We start from the raw sequence: 11,908 nt of genomic DNA on the forward strand, positions 1-11,908 counted from the left end.
CTTGTTAGATTTAGAGGGGTACGACAACAGTGGCACATGTGGCATGTGTACCTGTGGTACAGGAAAGTTAAAATTCACAAGAACTTTTTGAATCACATTGTCAGAAAATCCCTATACACAGTCTGGGAGAAATATAAAGATCTTTTAGAGCCCCAAACACCTTGGTAGATATCACCAATTGAAGCAGCTGCGGTAAAGAAGAAAAATACGGGTGGACATTGGCCATTGTGGTTCGAGGACCCGACCCCGCAAAGTGAAATGAAGACACAAGGACATGAGATATAAGGTTAATGGGCTAGAAAAGGCCACAACTTTATTGATTACAGCAATGAAAAGGTATTGGCTTAGGCATTGGATCGAAACAAGTGGGTTTATTCACCAGTAGGTGGAGCCTGTTGATGCTGATCCAACTATAGGCTCACCTCCTGCTGTCACCGAGGGTCGTGCCATGGCCTCCCGCCAAGCAGGCATCGGACAGAATACACGACCGCCAGATTCCTTTAACGGAATACCCCTAAACATTGAAGGCATAGGCGATGGCCACACCTAGCACTTCGACACACCACAACACATTATTCCAATGCCTAACCGCCACCCGAGCCGAAAGGCTCGCCGCCAATACCTTCAAAGCTGTAACCAATCCCAGATGCTTTTGCTGACACTAGCTAACCAAATGTCATTCCCCAGATCCGATAGGTGGACACCATCATTCCGGTATAAAGCTTGGTCGCCAATCCGGATACGGTCATGATAAATGACTCGGCCATACAAAAAGTGCACCCAACGGGTTAATGCACGATTTAAGAGTTTCCTGGATTTTTCAATGGCCATACAGTTCTGCACACTGGGGCAAATGCCCCCTGCTGGGCGGTGCTCGGGCTCCCGCCCACAACCACTCCCCTCTCTTTCAGGGAGGAGAGTCTATATATAAAACTTTATTAAGGGAAGAAATCAATGATCTAAAGCTGAAAAGCTTTGAAGATATAAGAGAGCAAATAGCAGACTGGTTTCATTATTATCAATTGTTTGAAACATTTAAAACATAAAAAAAGCAGGTTTGCACCAGAAATATCCAGATTGGAAGCAGATTTGGTTAATTCAAAAATAAAAACTCTTTCAAAGGTGTACCACCTCCTCCTTGACTGGGAAGTCAAGGAGGAGGAGGTGAGAGCTGTCATGATTAAATGGGCCCAGGATTTTGGGTATAATATAGAAATGAAAGAGTGGGAAAATTTATGGAAAGTTAATTGGAAATTCACAGCATGTTATAAAGGTAAAGGTAAAGGGACCCCTAACAATTAGGTCCAGTCATGGCCGACTCTGGGGTTGTGGCGCTCATCTCACTTTATTGGCCAAGGCCAGCGTGTTATACTTTGAGGGAAAACTTCTAAAAAATGCAATATTGTTGGTACTTGACGCCATGGAAGCTTTCCAAAATGTAAAAAAATGTATCTAGTACTTGTTGGAGATGCGGTGTAGAAAGTGGCACTATGTTCCACATGTGGTGGCTATGTTAAAAAAATTAAGATCTTCTGGGACATCATCTATGTAGAACTTTAAAAAATGTTTAGGGTTTCATTTTTTTAAAAACCAGAAGCTTTTCAACTCGGAATAACAGGGCCAGACATTCCTAGGAATGTAAAATAAGGTTTTTTTTATACGCTACAGTCGCAGTGAGAATCTTAATCTTAATATTAATCTTAATCTTAATTAGAAAAGGGATAAAATCCCTTCCAGGTCAGAATGGTTACAAAAACTAGCCGAATATGGAGAGTTAGCCCAATTGTCCAAAAAAAATGAAAGATAAGTCAAAACAAGTATTTATTGCAAAGTGGGAGGTTTTTGAAACACATCTTAAGAAGAATTGTTGCAGTATGAACTAGGTCGCTGCCTTTGAATAACTTCTGCAGTTGTACGAAATAAGAAAGAAAATCACAGGAGAATAATACTTTATTATAAAATGAACAGACAGGTTTATGCAATAAGTTTGTAAATATTAAATGAAGTATGGAGAAGACGGGAAGTTAGATGTACTTGAAGAAGATCTACTGTCAGAATATATGGTTTTATTCTTTTGTTTCTTTTGTATTTGGTGTAACAATTGGCATAGATGTATGGTTTTTCTTTTTGATTTTTGGTGGTGTTTATAATAAAGCATAATAAAAAGAAAGAAAGAAAAAGAAAATGGAATAGGCTTTTAAATAAATACTAGAACTGTACTCGGTGTCGTTCTCATATCTACACTACACTTTCAAACGGCATAAATACATGATACAAAAGTAATCATTGACAAAACTATTTTCTCCATAATTTTTGCACTCTATTAACTGATCTACAGTGCTCTTTGAAAACAGAAAAAGTGCATATTTTCAGAGAAACAATATTAAAAGTATCATATATTAAGTATCAAAGTGTTGAAGAATACAGATTTATAAGTTAATAATGCAGACAAATAAAATATATAAAAAATTTAAAATAAATAATCCAGCACTGTTTATGAATCATGAAATATGATCAGGCTACAAAAGTAGTCCTGTTACTGTTATTTCTACATTTGAATGTGTGAAGGTCCAGCATCTCCACTGTCCAATCTTCTTTAAGATTACAAGATGAGACAATATTGGGGATTTCCCCTGCAACACTAGGTCACAGTCCTATATGCACTGACAGGCAGTGCATCCTGGGATCATGGGGGCTTTGCATCTGAGAAATCATGCCTAGGACTAGGCTGTGTGACCAGTCTGTGCTGAAAGACCTGCTGCCTGAGGGTTTCCTTGACTGTGGAGAAATTGGAGTCTACTTGCATAAACTTTGTTGTATATTTGCTCTTATTCTTGTGAGTCAAAATACTGTTCACATTCAGGGTTGCCGGTCACTTCGATGGATCCAGGAATTCTGCTCCCATCTTTTGGATAGACACACCAGCATTTTGCAGGACTTCGATCAAGTGAAGTTTCACACTAGTTGGGGTAAATGACTAAGTTTATTTCAAAGTAATTGAAATGGAGTAGATGCTTCATGAGATGAGGTTATTTGAGGGAGTCATTCAATTTTGAAACACATCGGAGGGATGCTGACTACTCAGTGTGGGTAGAAATAAAATTAGTAATTCAAGCAAACAGCAATTGTCACTCAGCCATATGTTTGCATTGCTCAATCAATTATATATGCATAATGTTGGATATGGAGTGTCTCTATTGAGGCAATATTACTAAAATGTGTGGAGACTGGGGACCTACACTTCAGATTGTTCAGACAATGTAACGGAATGATTTGCTGTTGTGGGAGCAAGGCCTCCCACTCTCTGCACCCAATATCCATGCCTACGGAAGAATGTTTGTACATGGATTGATGTTTGAGTATCCTCCAAATGTGCAGAAGGCATGAACTGCACAGCATACAGATCACCCCCATAGTAGCTGCGTCTGTAGGTCCCATACATATCTTTCACATGGATATCAATGTTGTGATGGAGTGTAATCTTCACACTTGTACTCAAAATGAGGAGTCTGCATAGAGCTAATTCCAAAGCACTTTCTCCCCGTCTTCCTTTTTTATTCTAAGCCTGTACAACTGAAAACCATTTTCTACCATAGGAAGTTGCTGTGCAACTGTCTTGCTGCAGACAGAGGCCTTCTTCCAAAGAAAGCATTTATTTCAGCAACATGGGAATAATTGACTCTAGCTATTGACTCCAGGGAAGTGGAAGAAATTTGTTTCATGTTTGGATGCAAATGTACCTAATTTGCACTTCTCAAAACAACATATGAACAGAAACATCCTTCAAAACTGGCCTTTCTCCATATTTTGTGGTGCTGTTCTCCAACCGCAACATGGTAACAAAAATGTGTGCATGAGATAAAAGTGTGCATGCAAATATCAACATGTATGCCTCAGGAGATAGACACAATAAAATATTGCTGGATTCTCATGAGGACCCTAAAATTATTTAATAAACCACAAACTGATGCAAACTGAATTAAAGAAAGAAAAAATGTGTATCTGAGAGAAACCAGCAGTTATCCATCCCTACCCCCAAAACAAGATTACCTGCTTGCTGTGGTAAAATCCATTCCGATTACAGTTGGGCAAATAGAATCTGTATATCTCTCCTCCGATTCTTTGTTGATCTTTGGTTAACTTCTCCAGCGCCTTGTAGAGTTCTTTTTTACATGGTGCCTGAAAGAATATTGTAAATATTGAAGTGTTAAATAATAACATATAAGAACTGATATATAAACAACTTTTTATAATGAAATCTGGAGCAAACTACTTATTAATGCATTTTAAAGTCTGTAGTCCTTGAACCCAAAGGGCCTGACTCGTGGCTGGATAGCACAAAATCACAGAGTTAGAAGGGACCCTGAGGATTGTCTAGTCCAACCCCCTGCAGCGCAGGAATAGGCAGCTGTCCCATGCGGGGACTGAACCCGAAACCTTGGCATTATATAACCAGACGATGTTTATATGACTCTTGCTATCTAACAACACAAGTTGTTGTTTCAGACAAATAAGAGAATCTACTGCATCCAAGGGTCGTTGTCAAAAGTATTCATAATACTCATGCTCTTAAGTCTGTGACAGCTCAGCCAGCAGGAGACTTTTAATCAAGGGCCATGGGTTTGAGCCCCCCATTGGTGAAAGATGCCTACGTTCCAGGGGGTTGGCCTCAATGACCCTCATGGTCTCTTCCAGCTCTATGATTCTATGACAAACCACATGGACTGAGCTCCATCACGCCATGCTGTTCTGCTTAAGCAGCTCACTTTCTGTTCTTTGGTGCTCTCAAGTGGCACTTCTTTGTAGGTACAGGACACTCAGCAAACCCTCCCATCCTAATTCATAACATTGCTGCTATGACTGCTTCTCTGCTTATTACTTTATTTATTAGTAAATAAATAGTAAATATAGTTCCTTACAGTTTTCAGAGTTTTGATTACATTCCTTTCACAACAGCTTTGTAAGAGTATTATAATCCTACAACAAGAAACTTTGTAATTAAGACACCAAATGCAAATGTTTATTGGCATTACAGTGCTATGTGAGTATATTGTTATATGTGAGCATTGAACATAGGATAAATATGGAACATGGTGAAAGATCAGCTGGCTGGGCCTAGTGTCTGGGAGTATTTTCCAGCTGTAAACTGCTGAAATCCAGTATCCTAACTTCAGAGTAGGCTAGAACCTACATTTCTTGTCCTTGTTTTCCTCTGTGGGGTGTAATATACATGATGGCTCTGATGCTTCTAATGACTTGGATGAAGGTATTGAGGGGATGCTCATCTAATTTGCAGAAGACACCAAATGGAAGGGGTTGCATGTAACTGGGAACTGCTAAATATGTGATATGATGAAATCCAGATTGGAGGGTGTTGAGGAAGTCTTTTAGCAATGTAAATACACCAGGGAACAAGAAGAAAAAATTCTTATTTTATTTTTTGTGTTTTTATTGTTCTTAAGTTTTTATGTTGTGTCAAATGTAATGTTTTCTTTTGTGTTTTTGTCTGTGTGTTATAAGAGAAAACCAATATTTTTTTTAAAAAAAAAACCAAAACAAATGGGAGGGGTTGCTAATGCCACAAAATACAGAATCGGGATACAAGATTACCTTAACAGATTTGCGAAAGGGGCAAAAACTAACAGAATAAAATTCAATAGGGACAAGTGTCACTTAGGCAGGAAGAACCAGATGCACAAATATAGGATGGGGGATACCTGGTTTACTAGCAGTACATGTGAAAAGGATCTAGCTTAACATGAGTCCACAATGTGATGCAGCAGCTAAAAAAGCTAATGCTATTCTAGGCTGCATCAACAGAAGTATAGTGTCCCAATCAAGGGAAGCCATAGTACAGTAGTACCTCGGATTACATACGCTTCAGGTTACAGACTCCACTAAACCAGAAATAGTGCTTCAGGTTAAGAACTTTGCTTCAGGATGAGAACAGAAATCATGCTCCAGCGGCACGGCAGCAGCGGGAGGCCCCATTAGCTAAAGTGGTGCTTCAGGTTCAGAACAGTTTCAGGTTAAGAACGGACCTCCGGAATGAATTAAGTACTTAACCTGAGGTACCACTGTATCACTCTATTCTGCCTTGGTCAGACCACATAAGTACTGTGTCCAGTTCTGTGCACCACAATTTAAGAAGGAAATTGACGAGCTGGAATGCGTGCAGAAGAGGGAACCAAGATGATCAAGGGTTTGTAATCCAAGCCTTATGAGGAATGGTGGAGAGAGCTGGGTATGTTTAGCCTGGAAAAGAGGAAACTGAGAAGAGACATGATTTGTTGTTGTTGTTTAGTCGTTTAGTCGTGTCTGACTCTTTGTGACCCCATGGACCAGAGCATGCCAGGCACTCCTGTCTTCCACTGCCTCCCGCAGTTTGGTCAGACTCATGTTTGTAGCTTCGAGAACACTATCCAGCCATCTCGTCCTCTGTTGTCCCCTTCTCCTTGTGCCCTCCATCTTTCCCAACATCAAGGTCTTTTCCAGAGAGTCTTCTCTTCTCATGAGGTGGCCAAAGTCTTGGAGCCTCAGCTTCAGGATCTGTCCTTCCAGTGAGCACTCAAGGCTGATTTCCTTAAGAATGGATAGGTTTGATCTTCTTGCAGTCCATGGGACTCTCAAGAGCCTCCTCCAGCACCATGATTCAAAAGCATCAATTCTTCGGCGATCAGCTTTCTTGATGGTCCAGCTCTCACTTCCATACATGACTACTGGGAAAACCATAGCTTTAACTAAACGGACCTTTGTTGGCAAGGTGATGTCTCTACTTTTTAAGATGCTGTCTAGGTTTGTCATTGCTTTTCTCCCAAGAAGCAGGCATCTTTTAATTTCATGGCTGCTGTCACCATCTGCAGTGATCATGGAGCCCAAGAAAGTAAAATCTCTCACTGCCTCCATTTCTTCCCCGATAGCCATCTTCAAATATCTCAAGGGCTGTCACATGGAAAAGGGAGCAAGCTTGTTTTCTCCTGCTCCAGAGAGCAGGACCCGAACCCATGGCTTCATTACAAGGAAAGGAGATTCTGACCAAACATCTGGAAGAACTTTCAGCAGTGCAACGGATTCTCTCCTTCCCTGCAGATAGGAGTTGCCGCTACCACCCCAGTTGCCCCCTGAGTTGCCCCTCCATCACTGCCACTGCCTATTTCCTCTCCGGCCTCCTTGTGATCCCCTGCTGCTTCCGCATGCTGTGGTTTCCCCAGGCTGCCTCTCATTGCCTCAGGTGATTGGGGGGGGGGGAGGGAAGAGGAGTTTTCTGATCTGCCCTAAGTGGCAAAATGTCTTGAACTGGCCCTACCCTAGACACGTATCCCAACACTGTTTTTCCAACTAGTTCGTGTGTGGCATTTTAGCCTCGTGGCTATGAAATGGCAACTTGCCTAAATCCATGTGGCAAGTTTGGTGAGTGGGTGGGAATATGAACTGGAGTTCCCCATGGCCAGGCCCAGAACACTTGCTATTTATACCACATTAGAATCGTATAATTTGTCATGGCTTAAGGAATTAATTTCATGGCATTCTAAATTATGTTTCTACTGATGGCCTGCTTTGCTTCAATTTAGTGTGCAGATACAACAGAAAATGGATGTTAGAGAACTCACTTGTTTCTTTAACTTCTTAAGTTCATTCAGTCTCCTGGCTTTCACACTTTCATGGGCAGCGACCGAATTCCAAGGGACAGGCTTATCTTGGCCAGCAGCAAACATCAGCTGGGTGTTGTCCTGCTGATCAGCTGTCATGTCACGGTCTTCATGGGGCATGTCTTCTGCTTCCAGGGACTCTAGCAGGGGAGAAGCACAAATGGAAACATGACTCCACACAAGCTCCGCGGAAATGAATGGCAGCTCTAGAAGAGCAGAGCTACGACATCCTGGCTGGAACCTCCATCCCTCAAGGAAAAACAGACATTTATATGGAGTTTTCTGTGTGTGCCATGGTTTTTATGAAAACTTGAAAACACTGTATTGTCTATAATAATTCAACTTCCCGAGAATCTTGGATCTCTTAAATAAAGTAAAAGAAAATATCTAGCCCATATAGCTGTGAAATCAGTGTAGGGCAGTGCCTAGGGAGAGTGCAGATGAGTTGCTATGATTTTCAAAGGCCAGAAGATGCAGCTTTCCAATAGGAACCTATGTAACACCTTTTCCTTCTTCGTGACTAACAGAAGCTGTATAAATTATGGGATTTTTTTTTTAATAGTGGTAGAATCATGCAAAACAAGAATAATGCCAATTAAGATGAATCTCATCTTAGAATGAATCTATCTGGCAGTGTTGAACAAAGACTGGAGAGACCCAAGTTCAAATCTCTGCTCCACAAATGAAGCTCCCTGGACAACTTTGAACCCATCTCTCTTTCTCAGCCCATGATTCCTCACAAGGCTGTAAGGATAAAAAGGAGCAAGGGGTGAGAACTGTTTGTGTCATCTGCATTTCTTAGAGGAAGGAGGAATAAAACCATCACAAGTACATGTAAAAGTAATTTTTGTTTATTTCCGGATTCAGCTTTTCTTATCACAAATGTGAGTTAGACAGATACAGAATTTTGATGATTCTAGTGCAGAGTATAAAGATCCAGAAGCCAGCACTGGTTATAAGAGCCAGTGTGGTGTAGTGGTTAAGAGCGGTAGATTCGTAATCTGGGGAACCGGGTTCGCTTCCCCGCTCTTCCACATGCAGCTGCTGGGTGACCTTGGGCTAGTCACACTTCTTTGAGGTCTCTCACCCCCACTCACCTCACAGAGTGTTTGTTGTGGGGAAGGAAGGGAAAGGAGAATGTTAGCCGCTTTGAGACTCCCTAGGGTAGTGATAAAGCGGGATATCAAATCCAAACTCTTATTCTTATAAGAAACATTTTTCAAAACCCTACAGTGTGACTTATTACAGAAAGTCTAGCAATTAATTCAGAAATTCAAACATATGCAAGAGCTAAGAGAGGGCATCCTGAAATGAAAGATAATTTCTACTGCTGTAAACAACAGCCCTTTGCTTCTTTCTGTTAATGGTGTGACATTGCTCATAGGTGTCCAGAGGAGACAGCAAGCATTCAGCTGGTCAGAAAGACAAAATGCAGGACTACCAATATTGCATTTAGAGCAAGCTCTAGTGTGGCTTTAATGTGTGCTGAAGCATGAAAACAGGATGTCTTTGAACATTGCTCCTAGAACAATTACTTCCATCATGCTAGAGTGTTACTATTAAAGACCATGAGCAAATGAACCATTATGGCTTTTGGTTACAATGTACATTGAAAAAATATTGCCTGACTATGGCAAATACACGTTTGCAAACATTTGCATCATGCAAGTTTCTTCCTTTTGAAAATGGCAACCCCAGGTTTGCCCATGTGCAATGTGGGAAGAGCACTTGAAGCAATTTTCAAATAAAAAGTACTAATTGAATGTGCAAAAAAGTTTGTAGGTGAGCAAAAAGGAGGCAACAGAAGGGGTAACAAATAGAAGCCTTGTGGGGGTGGGGTGTAGAGAGATTTATAAATAAGGGACTGTGGCAGTGAAATCTAAGACTTTGATGGAAACCTCTTGGATCTAACTATGTGGCCGGGGGGTGGGGGAGAGGCAGCAGGCAAAAGTCTTTTTTCATTACACTTCAAATCATAGCACTTTGGCTAGTGTCAGTTTCCATTTAAGCAATCCTTAAGACCAAATTGAGCCATGGGAATTACTAGGGACTCTTGAACTACAAGCAAAATGGGGGGCAGGAGAGACATGTTCAGGAATTCACAAGTATTTTGTAAATCCTTGGCTGAGTCCTAATGGAAAGCAAAATTCTAATGAAAAGCAAAATTCTATCCATTCATGATCAAGCCACAGTTCTACAAAGTTTCCTATGGTTTGCTTAATGTAATTTTCAACAGCTGAAATATTGGCACCACAGAAGCTAAACTGGGCACAGGAGAGTTTAAAGGCAGATGGGAGTCTGTGGTTGCTCCCAGGTGATCACAACATGCTTTGCTCCTAGCTGTAGTGACAGGTCTAGTCCTGTGAAAGATGATAAATATTTTCACTGACATCTGAAACGGTATTCCATAGCTGATTAATTTAAAGCATATCCCAGTGATGGGGACTGTGGTGCAGAGATTCTATTTTCAACAGCATTTATTGAATCTATTTTCAATAGATTCCTTCCTCTCCTTCTTTGGAGGTTTTTAAGCAAATGTCGGGTGGCCATCTGTCCTGGATGCTTTAGCTGAGATTCCTGCATTGCAGGGGGCTGGACTAGATGACCCTCGGATCCCTTCCAACTCTAAGATTCTATGATTCTATGATTTCTATTAAAACTACCCGTAACTCCTATGCCTTTAACAACAGGCTGAGAAGTAGAAATTAAATGGTGTGGATGTGAATGAGAGAGAATTATTGCTTGTCAGGTGTCTGCAAAAACACAGGAGCAGAAATAGGCACAGGAGCAGGACAGAAAAGAGGCAACAAATATTTTCCTTCCTTCCTTTTCTTCCACAACACACACACATTAACATCATCAACATGGCTGCCACAGGTGAAGGGGGGGCAGGCCCCTTGGGGGGTTTCTTCCTCTGACTGAGAGTTTAGCAACATACCCCTGGCTTTGCACTCAGACCCCAACTTTCTCCATAAGTAAAACGTCCCTTAGTGAAGGTGTGCCTTCAGGAGTCTCCTATGGGACAGATCTCCAAGGTCTCAGGCAGAGCTCAGCTCCACCTTTGCTGCCTCACACCGGTGCTCAGGATCAAACCTGGAATGTTCAGTGGACGAAGCCTTTGCCCTGGCACTGGGCCCAGCCTGGGCTTCTACAGCTCAGCTTTCTGACATGCAGGAACATTTCCCACATTTTTTTGGCCACTGGCTGCTTGCTGTGGAGAAGATCTAATGCCAAAGCCACATACTCTTGGCATTCTGCCACAGCCAGTGTGGTGTAATGGTTAGAGTGTCAGGCTAGGACCTGGGAGAGCAGAGTTCAAATCCCCACTCAGCCATGAAGCTCCCTGGGTGACCTTGGACCAATCACTGCCTAACCTTCCTCACAAAGCTGCTGTGAGAATGAAATGGGGAGGAGGAGACGCTTGAGCTCCTTGGAAGAATAAGGCAGCATATAAATGTAATAAAATAAGTAAGTTAACCATGCGCTAATTGCTAGACATGCAAAGCAGTATGCAAAACAGGAAGGAACATTATTTACCTGCAGCCTCTGCCGTGTCAGAGGCGGGAAGGCAGGTGCCCTGCCCATGGAGGAGGGCGTGCAGGGGCCGGGGTTCCTCTGGGGGCACAGAGCACCTGAGCCCCCGGGCACAGCGGGCTGTGTATACTCCACAGGGCTCCCCCAGCTGGAGGGCACAGGTATGGCAGCAGCCACAGCCTGGCGGATGAGCAGTTTCAGGGCAGCTGGCAGGCACCGGCGGGCACAGCACAAGCTCCTCTTCAGTGCATGGGGCACAGTGCATGGGTTGGAGAGCAGCCCCGAGGATGAGGCCAGGGCAGAGGAGCAGGAGCAGCAGCTCACCGCGGAGGCCTGTGGAACACATGGCGAAGGAGACCAGTCAGCAAAGCAGCTGAGTCTGGAGAGGAGCACCCGTTCGCTTCCTCACGTTCAGCTAGCCCTGTGTTCCAACCACAGGGCATTTATACAGTTCCTTGTCAGTCTGTTAATCTTTAACCCCAAGTTAACTATTGTCTGAGCAGGAGGGACAGAAAAGCATCATTTCATTGGTAGTTTGTGCCCCTCCCACTCTATTTTTTTAAATGATGAAATAATGCATCACTATTCTACTCATTCTTAGCCTTTCCAGGACGGTTCTAAATACGTCTACAGAAAAGGAACTCTTTTTTCCCCCTTTATCAGACGTCCTGCTACTTTGGACAATTCAATTACTGGTATTTAAATTATTGTTGAGAAAGACGGAG

The 11,908-nt window shown here is 42.3% G+C and overlaps 1 protein-coding gene across 1 annotated transcript; it reads right to left on the reverse strand.

The window, feature by feature from the left end:
• Positions 1–1,938: 1,938 nt before the first annotated feature.
• IGFBP1 (insulin like growth factor binding protein 1) lies at positions 1,939–11,586 on the reverse strand. The gene is made up of 4 exons (XM_079947652.1): positions 11,187–11,586; positions 7,611–7,789; positions 4,051–4,179; positions 1,939–2,960 (listed from the first exon to the last, which is right to left on the reverse strand). Exons 1-4 carry the CDS (start codon positions 11,527–11,529, stop codon positions 2,829–2,831), a joined length of 783 nt encoding a protein of 260 aa, XP_079803778.1. The 5' UTR covers positions 11,530–11,586; the 3' UTR covers positions 1,939–2,828.
• Between the last annotated feature and the right edge of the window lie 322 nt (positions 11,587–11,908).

Source organism: Podarcis cretensis (assembly GCF_951804945.1).
Source record: "Podarcis cretensis genome assembly, chromosome: 12".
NCBI lineage: Eukaryota > Metazoa > Chordata > Lepidosauria > Squamata > Lacertidae > Podarcis > Podarcis cretensis.

Bases quoted from the DNA above. Each gene is read 5' to 3' on its own strand.
- IGFBP1 (XM_079947652.1), bottom strand. From the start codon at position 11,529: ATGTGTTCCACAGGCCTCCGCGGTGAGCTGCTGCTCCTGCTCCTCTGC. The intron at 7,790-11,186 runs GTAAATAATGTT...CTCCCCTGCTAG, and splicing joins TGACACGGCAGAGGCTGCAG to AGTCCCTGGAAGCAGAAGAC. The intron at 2,961-4,050 runs GTAATCTTGTTT...TACCCCAACTAG, and splicing joins GATTTTACCACAGCAAGCAG to TGTGAAACTTCACTTGATCG.